The 12,457-nt window shown below is 44.7% G+C and overlaps 1 protein-coding gene across 1 annotated transcript; it reads right to left on the bottom strand.

The window, feature by feature from the left end:
- Positions 1-916: 916 nt before the first annotated feature.
- Positions 917-12,386, bottom strand: ammecr1 (AMMECR nuclear protein 1). Its single transcript, XM_035624171.2, has 6 exons — positions 10,724-12,386; positions 5,958-6,068; positions 4,526-4,640; positions 3,981-4,071; positions 3,785-3,881; positions 917-2,827 (listed from the first exon to the last, which is right to left on the bottom strand). Exons 1-6 carry the CDS (start codon positions 11,206-11,208, stop codon positions 2,713-2,715), a joined length of 1,014 nt encoding a protein of 337 aa, XP_035480064.1. The 5' UTR covers positions 11,209-12,386; the 3' UTR covers positions 917-2,712.
- Positions 12,387-12,457: the final 71 nt, after the last annotated feature.

Below are 12,457 nucleotides of genomic sequence, written 5' to 3'. Positions count from 1 at the left end.
CCCCAATATGAGGTCCGATAGCACCATATTTGTCTTTTCAAATCTCTTAACGGTTCATAAGAGCGTCTAAGCTGTAGATCAAGCATAATCATGGATAAAACCATAGGTCTCATACTCAGACATACATGCAACTGAATACATTGCATGTGTATACAAAGACATATATGTAAAAGAGCATGGTCAATTTGGTTTTGCAGCAGAAAAGAAAAATATTCCGGTTGTGCTGTATTGAATGGACCAGGCAGTGAAGGCCCGACTGTTCTTCTCGATAAACTTCGTCGTGTGATGTGTGTAGTGTGGCGTGCATTTGTCAAACTGTCGTCCCATGGTTTAAACACTGAGGGTTTAAACACTGAGGGTTTAAACGCAGCGTCTGACGCTAGTTTGAGAGGGTGCGTTTGGAAAGTCTACGTGGAGCTTTCAGACGTCAAACTGGGGAGCTAACGGGGGGACTGTAGGATCACGAGCCCCAATACGTCTGAGGAAGTATTGATCATCTCAGCCCCTTCCCGACGCCGTGGTGTGAAGATGGAGCTGGGAAAGAGCCAACCACGGGCCGGAGGAACAGTCGGAGCGTCACCTACTGGTCCAATCGTTTATTAAATCATTCATTTTAAGGCAACACAACTGAAATCTGGGTCATTTCGGGGGGTTACTGTGGATGGAGTGCCAAAAGCCCTTGACATTTTTGCATAAAGAAAAATAATTATGACCTGTCAGTTAGTAAAGGCTGTTCGTAGAGGGATGTTGGTCACGAGTAACGAGAACCTCTCAAAAATTCCAGTTAGCAAAACTAAAAATAAACGATCACCCAGAACGAGCAGATCTCGTGATGACCCTTCACAAACGGAAACATTCTGGAAAGTGAATCCAATCTACCCTAGTGTGGTGTGTGGACGCTCACTCACGAGTGGTGTTTGGATAGGAAATGGCTTCTTAAGACCTTTACAAAGCCCTGGCTTTTTATCTGTAGACCTCAACTGTGGGGCCCCCGCATGCAGAGATTTGGCGCAAACTAATTCAACTGTGTTTGCTTAAAACTTACTGCCACTGACCAAACAGACCACAAAACAAAAAATGGTGCCCCGTGCCGCGGACACACAGATCAATGGTAGTCAGAGGAGAACGGTGGTAGTGCGGTTCCAACCAGCGTAAATCAAAAGAACCCCACGATGACGCGCACTTCTTAAATGACACAGACGAGATGCTGCAATTTAGCTCACTGCCTTTTGTGGGTCTGCATTTTCGAAAAAATGACAATTTTTAATACAACGATACTTCATGGACGAGTGACAGTGGTTAGCTACACTCTGGAAAGACGAGACAAAGTTTCCACGACACGGGCAATATACGAAACACCGGACAAATGACTGAAACCGCTGCTTCGACAAGTATTTTCGTGACGCAGCCCCGTCTGAGGTCTGCTCGGTGTGAGTTTGGTTGAAGAGTCACCAGCGTAAGTGGCGCCGAACGCAAACACTTCAAGCCAAACAACAGACGACTCTTACAAAGTGTGGAGTAAAAAGAGAATATGGCTTTAAGTAGTTATAGCATGTCCCTGTTAAGTGACTCCCTGCCAGTAAACTCAGGTACTCAAGACAGGTACAGTAAATCAAAAGCATTGTTCATGCACACACTTTCTTTTTTTCTCCCCCACTTCGGGGACCTGTAATCACACCTGGTCGCCCCCTCCAATGCTGGGGGAAAAGCAGAAATCATTAAAGCCCATACATGAGTATCCTCAGACAAAATGGCTTCCTCCACAATTACTATAATTTGAAAAAAAAGAGGGAACAAGCCAGAAGGCTCTCGCCAAACAAACGCAGTTCAAATTTTAAAGGTTCCACCACAAAAAACACGAAAAATACGCAGGGAGTGGGGTTTCCCCCCAAAAACTCTCTGTAGGTAATCTTGTAAAATCCAATTTCTAATTTACTCCACCGATTTTTTTAATCTAATGGCAGACCAATGTCCGTATCCACACACAGAGAATCACACAGCTCAAACAATAAACACATCCAGCAAAGGCTGGTCAAAGGGCATCACAATCCTACTACCTATACTTTGGAGTATACAGATCCCCATAAATAGTTCCAACTACAACACTACAAGAGTTTACAAGGCTCAAACGATCTCAAGAGTCAGTCTTTTTTTTTCTTCTTTTTTTTTTGAGAGGAATCAGAAAGAGATGACACAGCCTTTGAGAACTGCAGTTGCCTCGCTACATGGTATACATGTCTGGATATTAAGATAAAGAAAACAAAAGGAAGATTTGTTTTTAGTAAATGTAAAATCGTAGCAAAACCTAAATAATATAAGTGTGAAGCTAATCTACTAAGAGACTTCCTTCCATCCACAGAATCAAACACCTGATTAGGTTTGCTGAAAAGTCGCAAGATTAATAAAATTTATTTATTTGTTAATTTTTCAAACGTGATTAAAGGGGGTTATAGATAGAAGTATACATATGCTGCAAAAACTTAACCACAGGCAAAGAAAAAGAAAAAAAGAAACGTGGATTTCTTGCCAGAATCAAACGATGATTCGTTGCCACCCCGTTGCCATGTCAACGTCTGGGGAGACGGCCAGCATGGCAACGGAAACTATCATCATAAAATGGTACAGTAGTAGAAATAGCTAGACCAGGAGGGGGCGGGCTCTCCTGGGAAAAGGTCCGCGGAGAGGTCCAATGATTGGTCATGCGGCTCGCTGTCAGGAATAATGGTTGTAGGGTGGTAGAGGGTGCCCAATGCCATTCTGGTAGTGATGGTGCTGACGGTGGGCGATGTACTCTGCATAACCCATTGTCATCTTCTCGCTACGGTACCTGGGAGTGGGGAAAGACGTGTCGGTAAACGCCAGATGGGCTGGGACGAGAAACAGAACTGCATCTACTGTGATTGTGTTCAATCAGTGTCCAGGAAATGAGTCCGTACCATACTTTAGAGTAGAGTTGCAACAGTTAACCGATTAGTAATCGCCTACCAAATTAAACGGCAACCATTTTGGTAATCGATTCATCGGTTAAAGTAGTTTTTTGAATCCCCAAAATAGTCAAAATTCTCTGATTTCAGCTTCCTAAATGTGAATATTTTCTGGTTTCTTTGGTCCTCTGTTAGAGTAAACTACATATATTCGTTGTGTGGACAAAACAAAACATCATCTTGGGGTTTGTGAACCACGATCGACATTTTTCACCATTTTATGACATTTTTTGGACCAAACTATTAATAAGAAAATAATTGACAGATCAATCGATTATGAAAATAATCGTTAGTTGCAGCCCTACATTGAAAGCTTCCGTCCGAACAACAAACATTGTTCTTTTTTTTTGGCAGAAAACTGACTGTCTCGTAGACCGCTTTTGGAAATTCACTGATTTTAAACAGTTATTTTTAAAAAGGTATTGGGCTCCAGAGTAGTTGCTGATTGGTTGAAAAATAATATGCAAATTGGAACCTGCAGAGGTGCATCTTAATCATTCAACCTGTTTTTCTCACACACTGGTTGAAATAAAATCTTATGTAAATTTAAGTTCGACAGGAGAAAATACTGGCTGGACAAGATTGACTGAAATGCTCAATATCATTCGATGACAAAAAAATAAATAACTGAAATGTCAACAGATTTCATTGACGAAAAACTGAGGTTGACAGTTTATATCATTTTTTCCAACTTGTAGTCTTCAGACCCTGGATTTATCAGATTTCTTCTTGAGCCACAGAGGCTTTACACAACATTGTCCCAAATCATGCAGCAGCACTCAAAACGAGTGTAATCTTACCTGGTTAACTTAATGGTCTTCCTGAAGTCATTTGTGATGGGAGCTTTATAACCTCCCTTTCGTAGTAAGGAATCTATGGTTTGAATGTGGTCCCAACCTTAATGAAAACAAAATTTCACACAATCCTGAATATCCAGACTCGTATTTACAAACGCAGATGAGGCTGGATTTTTTGGGGGGCACAAAAAGATCTCACCTTGCTCCTTCGCAACCTCCGGTAGGTAGGTGGCGGTGCGCTTTGATCCTTTTTCATTGAAAAACTCTATCCTAATACCGTGAACACCCACCTAGAAAGTGAGAGAGGAACAACAAAGAAAGAATACGTTAAGCCACATTAAATCGCCTAATCGAACAAGGTCAAAGTCGTGAAAGAGAACAAACTGTTCAGTTCATTAAAGAAGTTCTTTTAAACAACCGAATTCAATGTTATTGAATGTTCCGCCAACTTCCAGCAGCATAGCATGAATAAATAAATAAATATTTAATTTATTACATTTATTTAATTTATAAATTTCATAAATAGAAAAATGCACAGCACCAGTATAGTACACCCTTATCTATCTGAATTAATTGTGGCACACAAAAACCTTCTTGCTAGGATCTCATTTAGGGAATTGGTTTCCTCAAAGAAATGTGGACGCCTGAGTATAATTAGGAGTAAGACGGGTTATTTGAGCTGTGAGGGAACAAAAGTTCTGGAAGCAAATGATATGATGCTTCAGCAAAAAGAATGCGTCTAACCTCCCAGTCTAGGTAATCGCCGACGTCTTCAAAGTTGGTGAGAAGAGACACTGAGCAGAAGAGGCGAGGCAGCTCATCCCTTGTCATTGGGGGGAAGCGGCTGTCTTTAAGGGCACTGCAGACACAAGAATCACACAGCAAAATACCATTACAGGAGGAAATTCACAGAGCAGTTGTCACAATTGAGTATAAAAATGTCCAACGGTTAGATTAATGTGTGCAGGATTTCGACAGACGAGATAACACTCTCCTCGCTGAGGGCAAGCTTCCGCTCAAATTTTACATGTGACGAGGTGTCCTCATCCTTATCTCCAATATATTGCCCTCTAGAAAAATCAGAGAGCGGTGTGGTCGCAGCACAATCACTGTTAACGTCTGTCCATATTGCTGTTTGCTGTTTGCAATATGTGTGTGTGCACATTACCAGTAAGGAGGTATGTGAGTGTGTGTGTGTGCCTAAGTGTATTTGACAGGTCAGAGGCGCCTGCCCTCAGGTCAAAAAGCGCGATGACAACATTCCACACCAGACTCAACTCAAAAATACAACACACAATTTAATGATCCTCTGTACGTATCAGTTACTCCAAATACATACCCACTCATGCCCTTTTTTCCCTTGTTAGAGGAGTCACAAGTTACATGATATTTAATAAGACAGTAACAGTAATACTGAATTGAGATGAGCCTGCATTCAACCCACCGGTAGGATGACAAACGCTGGTGTCACCCCTGTCACTGTGTTGGTCTGAAAGGGGTATAAGATACAATCCAAACTACACAAGAACTCTTTGTAATCACAACTTTACAAGAATTACAATATTATTTATGGTAATCCACACATTATAGAGTTATAGTATAGTACATAGGATTATTGGTACATTTTGTTTGTCAGTGCCTTTCATTTTGATCGATAAAATGTGTTGCTAGCACAGTTTGAGTGTTGTTGTGCTAATACATAGTCTGTAAACAGTAGGTATTTATCTGAGCATTTTTTTCACTGACTGTTCTTTTTGGGTGCCTAATTTCTTCCTTTTTTTGTAATAAATGTTAATTTTAAAAAACCTGAGAAAATGTATTGACATCAAGAAATATACAACGTGCAATAAAGCATTGATAAGAGTTAAACAGAAATAATGTATCCCCGTGTCCAGCTCCAGCAGAGCCCCATCCCTAATAGCATAGTACTGTACCATATTAGAAATCATAGTTACATATGTATTCAAATAAAATAAAACTTGGAAATTTGACATTAGGGCATTAAAACCATTGCTTCTAATATTTTGTGGGAAGAAACAAGACACATGTTCCACACACCATCACATAATTCTGCAGAAATTAAACTCATAAGATTTAATAAAGTTTTTTGCATGCACAAGGAGCATGCTCCGACACAGCTCGACACAAAGAAAACTCATTCCACATCGTTGCTTACCTGGTAAGGGTGTACTCCCTGAGTCCTGAGTGCAGATTCATGGCAGAAAATGTACCTATACAACCCCTCAACCGCTTGTCTCTTCCGATTTTCCATGTGACAAACAGCGGGCTGAAAAAGAGGACAGAACAAAACTTCATGTTTAAGTAGCTGAACTATAATAACATAGATAGGGTGGATGTTTCTGTAGCGTGCAAATGTTTGTTAACAGCACACATTGCTGTTAATTCTGCTAGTGTTCCTGAGTTGTAATTCACATAAGGGCAACTTTTTCGTTTTCACCACAATGAATCAGTTTTTTTATCGTTGACTCTGATCACATGTCCACCCATGACTGGATGACCAATTCTATTTTTGAAACAATAACAATTTGCACTTTGGTTTGTTATTTGGGATTCCCCCAAATTTTTTTGGGGAGTGAAACTGCTTCTCGTTTAAAAAAAAAAAAAAGTGTAAATCAGCCATGCGGAAAACATGAGTTCCTTAAATGATAAGATATAAAAATTTACCACTTTTCTGATTGAAAAACAAAATGGGTGAATAACACAATTATAGACTGCATTAAAGGGCGGGAACAGTGCTTCAGCACAGGATGTGGTGATGACAATTTAACAAGGTATCTCATTTGGGTTTGCATGGGGGCACTTGAGAGAAGAATACTCCGTGCAGTGACACCGTTGGTAGGCATCACAGTGGACAGTAGCCAAAATTACACAAAACAACGCATGACTGACGTGCAGCATGAACTACATAAGGAAAAAACAACCTTTTTAACAACTGATACCATTAAGTCCCATTTTCCAGTCATCTGTTGGTTACTTATAAAAATACATTTAGATTTAAATAAATGTTCTTCACTGGCTGTGTAACGGATCATCTTCAATAAAGCCTTAGTGTAACCATAAGAGTCTTTTTATGTCTTGTGCATTTTCTTCGACATAACTACAGTGATTATGTATTGTGTTGCATCGTGGACACTGTAGAGACACTGTCCAGGTGCAGGACAGTACTTTACAGCAACGCTTGGCGACAATGTTTCTCTTACCTATTAGAACTGAATGCAGATGAAATAAATGATGAAAAAAGAAATCAGGAAAGACATTTAAGACATATCCAATAAAAAGGCATTTAAAATCCAATTTTACAATAAGAAACATACATGAGACATTTCCTCTTTGATAAAATGTCAAATTTTATTTTTTAGCTTCCAACAGTTCCAACGTTTTCCATATCCGATTCAATTAACTACCAATTAATAAAAAACACAAATGTAAATTACAAAGGAACAAAACATTACACCTACAGTAAATCTGACAACTGCCAATTGTTCAAACAGAAGCAACACGGTGTCTAAGGGCTGTAGATGTCTTAGACCGGCTTTACCCAGAAGTCCTTCGAACCTCCCTGCATGGCAGCGCTCCCATGGCTTCATTTTACCTTTCCTGGGTTAAATTCTCCCTCTCCGACATTGCGGAAAAGCTGGCGTCTTCTGGTCTTGTCCTCAAAACGAGGGATGGAGAGGGGGGGGGGGAGAGATTGGTGTAAAATCAAAAATTGCTGGTGTTCACCATTTAGGTAGCACGGTGGGGAAAAAAAGCACATTTCTTACAAGCTAACATGCTTGCTAGCTAGTTAGCACTTTGAAATACGGGTCTTAGCTCGCAGTTCTTACTTAATATAGCTAGAAATGCAATGTTTCTTACAGTATAAAGTGGAGTTTTCATTGAATATCAAGATTACAGATGTCATTAACACTGGCTATCTTGCCACGGACATAACCTGTTACACGAGCGAGTAACGCTCGCTAGCTAAATCAGCTCGCTAGTTGTGCAAACGTACCTGACGCGAGGCATTGCTCACTGGCGAGCGCGGTCCATCCGTCCTTTTGCAGTCAAAATGAAGCAAAGTTATGTAAAACAAAATATGCTGTAAACTCAAGGAATTAAATACAGTCCCGGCTCTCGGCGCGTGGGCCCCGATTTAGAGAAGCTGTTTTTACTAAAAGGCTCAAATATGTAAGCCAGGCACCAGTGTAGACAGCAAACAGTGCATCTGCGATTTGACGTAATAAAGGGCACATTGACAGAGAAGCCATGGCTCCTGCTCCTTACATCTTTTGAAACCGCCTCGAAATAATTATCACAAAAATGGCTACGGTCTGAGGCCCTGACATTGCAGTGACCTGTGTCTGTGTAGAATGTTGTGGTTGTTTGGATAATGCGGTCTGACAATGCCCCCAAGTGAGCATGTGTCAAGGACACCACATACCATAAGTCTGCTACATTCCATTTCACGAGGAGCTGGTTGGATATAGACCTTGGTTTCATAAACTGAAGGTTAGGGGAAAACCCCCCAGTGTCTGATATTTAGGAATTACACTTTATCCAGGGGTTACTTTTCTCCTCCAAATGAACATGTCAGATACAAACTTAGCGGCAATACGATACCGTCTATTGTAAATGGAGGTAGGGGGACAGGAGCTCCCATTGCGAATAAAATAAACAATGCTGTGTATATTGTGGTTAAAAGCGCAAAGACATTGCTAATAATATGTAAGCTGAAACTGAGTTACTCAGAAAATAAACTACACATGAGCCCGAGCCTCACACTTCACAATGTATGACACAATAAACACGGGATTTGACATAAAGCTCTCCCAATCGAGATTAAGCACTTCAATTTGCCCTGATTACAGAAGTGATGTCAGTTGATGGTTAGAAAGGATCAAGGATCATGTAGGACAATTTGAAATTAGGACTTCAATAAGACTTTTTTATTTTTTATTAATTCAGGGGAAGGCCAGATTATTTTTATGCGTGTTTCATCTTTGGCAACAATAATCTGGTTCGCCAGACTGGTCTGTGGGTATGTCCAAAGGAATACTATTAGAAAGGACTGGCAGAATATCTTCTTCAGTGAGTGTGTGAGGAGGCAGCCATGTATGGAAATCGGGAGGGTGTGGTACAGTGAGCTGTATCCACTCAGACCTGTCAGTTATTCAGCTTTTACCACGCCACCGAGGTGAGTTTTGGTTGGTTCACAAGTGTGAACATGCAAAGCTGGCTGCCTATAGTTTACTGGAGGTGATTCCCTTTTAAAAGAGAGAAAGATTACAGTACATACACACACACACACACACATATGTGTGTGCTTGTGTGTGTGTGTTTGTGTGTATTTAGATTCTCATACATATACATATATATATATATATATATATATGAGGGATGATTTCCCATAATAGACCAGCATTATAACTGAACATGTTGACGGTGGTGACATGACTTATATAAATACATACTTGGATAATTTATGCTTCTGACATGTATGCAACATTGTATCTCAGTGTCTGTACATTTGAACTGAATTACCTGACACACTTAAATTGGCCACATGACAGAGGAGGCATTTAAAAACCACAATGCAGAAATGACTTTTACTGTTGTTTTTAGACATGACCCTCGTCCAGTCGCTGCAGCCTCTTCACACACGTCGGGGTCACTAGACTGGAACCCTCAGCTAATGTGGGCTGCAACTGGAAACAATCCCTTCGACAACGAGCATGTCAAAAACGAACCAAAAATCGCCTGCAAAGTCCCACGTGACCACAGTACGACGCCTTCCCCGGGAGGGTTAACGAGTTTCAGTGGAGGGCGCAAGAGTGCAGGCAGAAAAATATGAATTTATTAATCACATGCATATGTGGGTCAGAGCGCACACACACACACACACACACACACACACAAGAAATACATTCGGCATTTGCTTCAACGGGATGATCGCAGTGTTTGATTGTAGTTCTTTCAAAGTGTTGGTTCATATCGTCTCTGCATCAGTATCAGTTGTAACCGCGAGGAGAGCTCGACGCTGCCAAGTGCTTTAAGCATCGACCAACCGTTTCCGCGTCGGTCGACGCTGAACTCGGCCCCCTGGTTGCACAGAGCCCGTCGCGGTGTGAACATCTGCCCGACCACAGTATCAACCTTCCAACACGTTGTTCATTAAAACCCAACTTCTTCGGACTCGGCCAGACTCTCCTCTCCTCTCCTCTCCTCTCCTCGCCGAGCTAACGCGGCTCGTAGCGAACAAAGCTAAGCCTCTTATGTGTCGAGGGACAACGTGAGCGATTAGCACTAATGTCAGAACGAGTTCCTTCTCCTTGGCACTTACAACCTCCTCCGACCCGTCGAGTACAGGACGGACACGGACGAACCCGGAAAGAACACGCACGACACTATCTCTCTCGTCCCCCCCCTCGTTCTCTTGGAGCTGGCGGTAGCTAGCAGCCAGCGGGCTATGCTAACGTTAGCTCGCGCTACTCGAGTTGGACACCGCATCGAAGAATATATATACATGTTTTTCCCCCCGAGTGCCGACGTGGAATCCACAAGTGACAGAGAACACGGTTCGATCGATCGTATCATATCATATATCATATATCATATCCGATCATTCATTTGATCGCCGGTGTGATGCTAGTGGGGCTGCGGGGCCGGTGTCTCTTCGACAAGGCCCGAGTTCCAACTTGGACAAATGAACCCCCGATCGCGACTTTCTTTTTCCCCTCTTTAAATTCACCGCGAACCGAACGTTGTTTCGACGTGACAGTCGGTGCCCCCGGACCCGGAGCGCGACCCGCGTGCACAGCTGCCGAGCGTGCCTCGGTGGACGTTAGTGGGGAGAAAATAACACAGGTCTGTGACATGCAGCGGAACAACAAAAGACACCGAGAGAGAGAGAGAGAGAGAGAGAGAGGGAACAATACTCACTAGGGGTCGTTTGTAAACCTGGGTGTTCTCGGAGGTTGGTATCCGTACAGATGGCAATAAAGCACGTCAAAACAGAAGCAGCACATCTCCGCCGAGACCACCATCTTTCTGCCGCCACTTCCCGAACCGGGTCCCGGGCTGAGACTCGGGGAGAGGCCGGATGAAGTGTAACCGGCCGGGGCTGGGGACAGAGCGTTCGTGCCGCCGCCGCCGCTGCCACTGCTGCCGCCGCTGCCGCCGCTAACGTTCCCCCCGGGTACCCCCAGGCCGTTGGCTCTGCTCACGTTCGCCGCTGCTGCAACGGTCGCGGAGGAGCCAATCCCCAACTCCGAGCCACAATGTCCGGTTCCTGCCACCCCGCTTCCCGCCCCCACCCCGCCGGGACCCCCCGACCCGGGCGATCCCGACAGTTTCTGCTTCTTCACCCCGCAGCACCCGGCCGCCATCTTGGAACAATCTGCACCGACACACCGCTTCCGACCCATAACCGTCACCGCGGGATGGGTGGGGGGGGACGCCGAGCAGACGTAGAAATCCCACTGCGCCGATACGTACGACGGACAATGCTCCACTTTCACTCTTTTTATCTTTTTTTCTGTCGGACGACGAAATAGCCGATGTGGTGAGAGGACTGCAGTGTCACCCTAGCGTTGCCTTTAAAACATGCGCGACTTCTCGGCTACGCAAAATCCATAGCTTGGATAAGCGCTAGTTGTCGGCCAGTCCAGCTTCGGACGACGGTGTTCCGGTGGATCACCGGTCACGACGAGTCCCGGGCCAAAAAAAAAAAATGAGTCAGCCCCGTCTCCCTAACACGACGCCATCCGGGGGCGATCGCAGCCAGTTCCCCTTGTAACACACGCGGGTTCAGGGAGGACACCGTCCGAACAGGCCGCAGGTGACAGTAGCCAGGCGGTCCAGATGTGAAGCCGACAGCCGGCGCGCCGTAGCCCCGCAGCACACCTCGCCGAGTGGAAGCCGGGAGCTCGAGCACGCAGGACCCATAGGCGATCAGCACACGGTGCGCGCGGAGTCTTGGGCAGCGCAGCGTCTCATCGCACCGGCGCGGGTTCGCTTCTGCCTCACGAACTTCTAATTACACAACGGGCCCAGTATGTGGGAACTCCAGACACCGGGAGCACGCAGGGTAAAATGGCATCTGACTATGCGGGCTTGGCGTGGCACGATGAACCGCGTCGGCGCCGAGCGAGTCATTGCGGTGACGAGGCCACAGTTGGCACCTGCATGATGCCCGTTCCTGGGACCTGGTTTCCAAAAAAAAATCTCAACAGGAACCCCCCCCCCCCCCCCTCTCTCTCCCTCCCCCCCTCTCGCCCTGGCGTCAGACGCAGAGCTGAAAGTTTTCTGCACGGCTCTGCGTGGAGGCTGTCATCCGCTCGCGACGAGACACGCAGATGAGCATTCTAGTCCCGCGAGCCGCAAGGAAACCCTCCGGGTTTGGCAACGCTCGCTCCGCACCCGTCCCCGCAGCTGCTACCATTCAGTGCTGTCCGGGTGAAGAAGCCCTGTGCGCTCGTCGGTCCGTGGGCACAGGCATCGGTGTCGTCGGCACGCCGGAACCGGATTCAGAAAATGCGTTGCGTCCACTTGCTACACATTGTGCGTAGCTCCTGGGCGCATCAAAATGTGCAGTTCGGAAGAAATGCACGGCGCCGTGGAAGCATGCGCGCGCCTGACGCTCATACGCGTGCACGAGAAAGTAAATCTGGACCC

The sequence above is a fragment of the Scophthalmus maximus genome, chromosome 2 (genome assembly GCF_022379125.1).
Source record: "Scophthalmus maximus strain ysfricsl-2021 chromosome 2, ASM2237912v1, whole genome shotgun sequence".
Lineage (NCBI taxonomy): Eukaryota > Metazoa > Chordata > Actinopteri > Pleuronectiformes > Scophthalmidae > Scophthalmus > Scophthalmus maximus.
The sequence above is the reverse complement of the archived record's forward strand: the minus strand, read 5'-3'. Positions and strand labels throughout refer to the sequence as shown.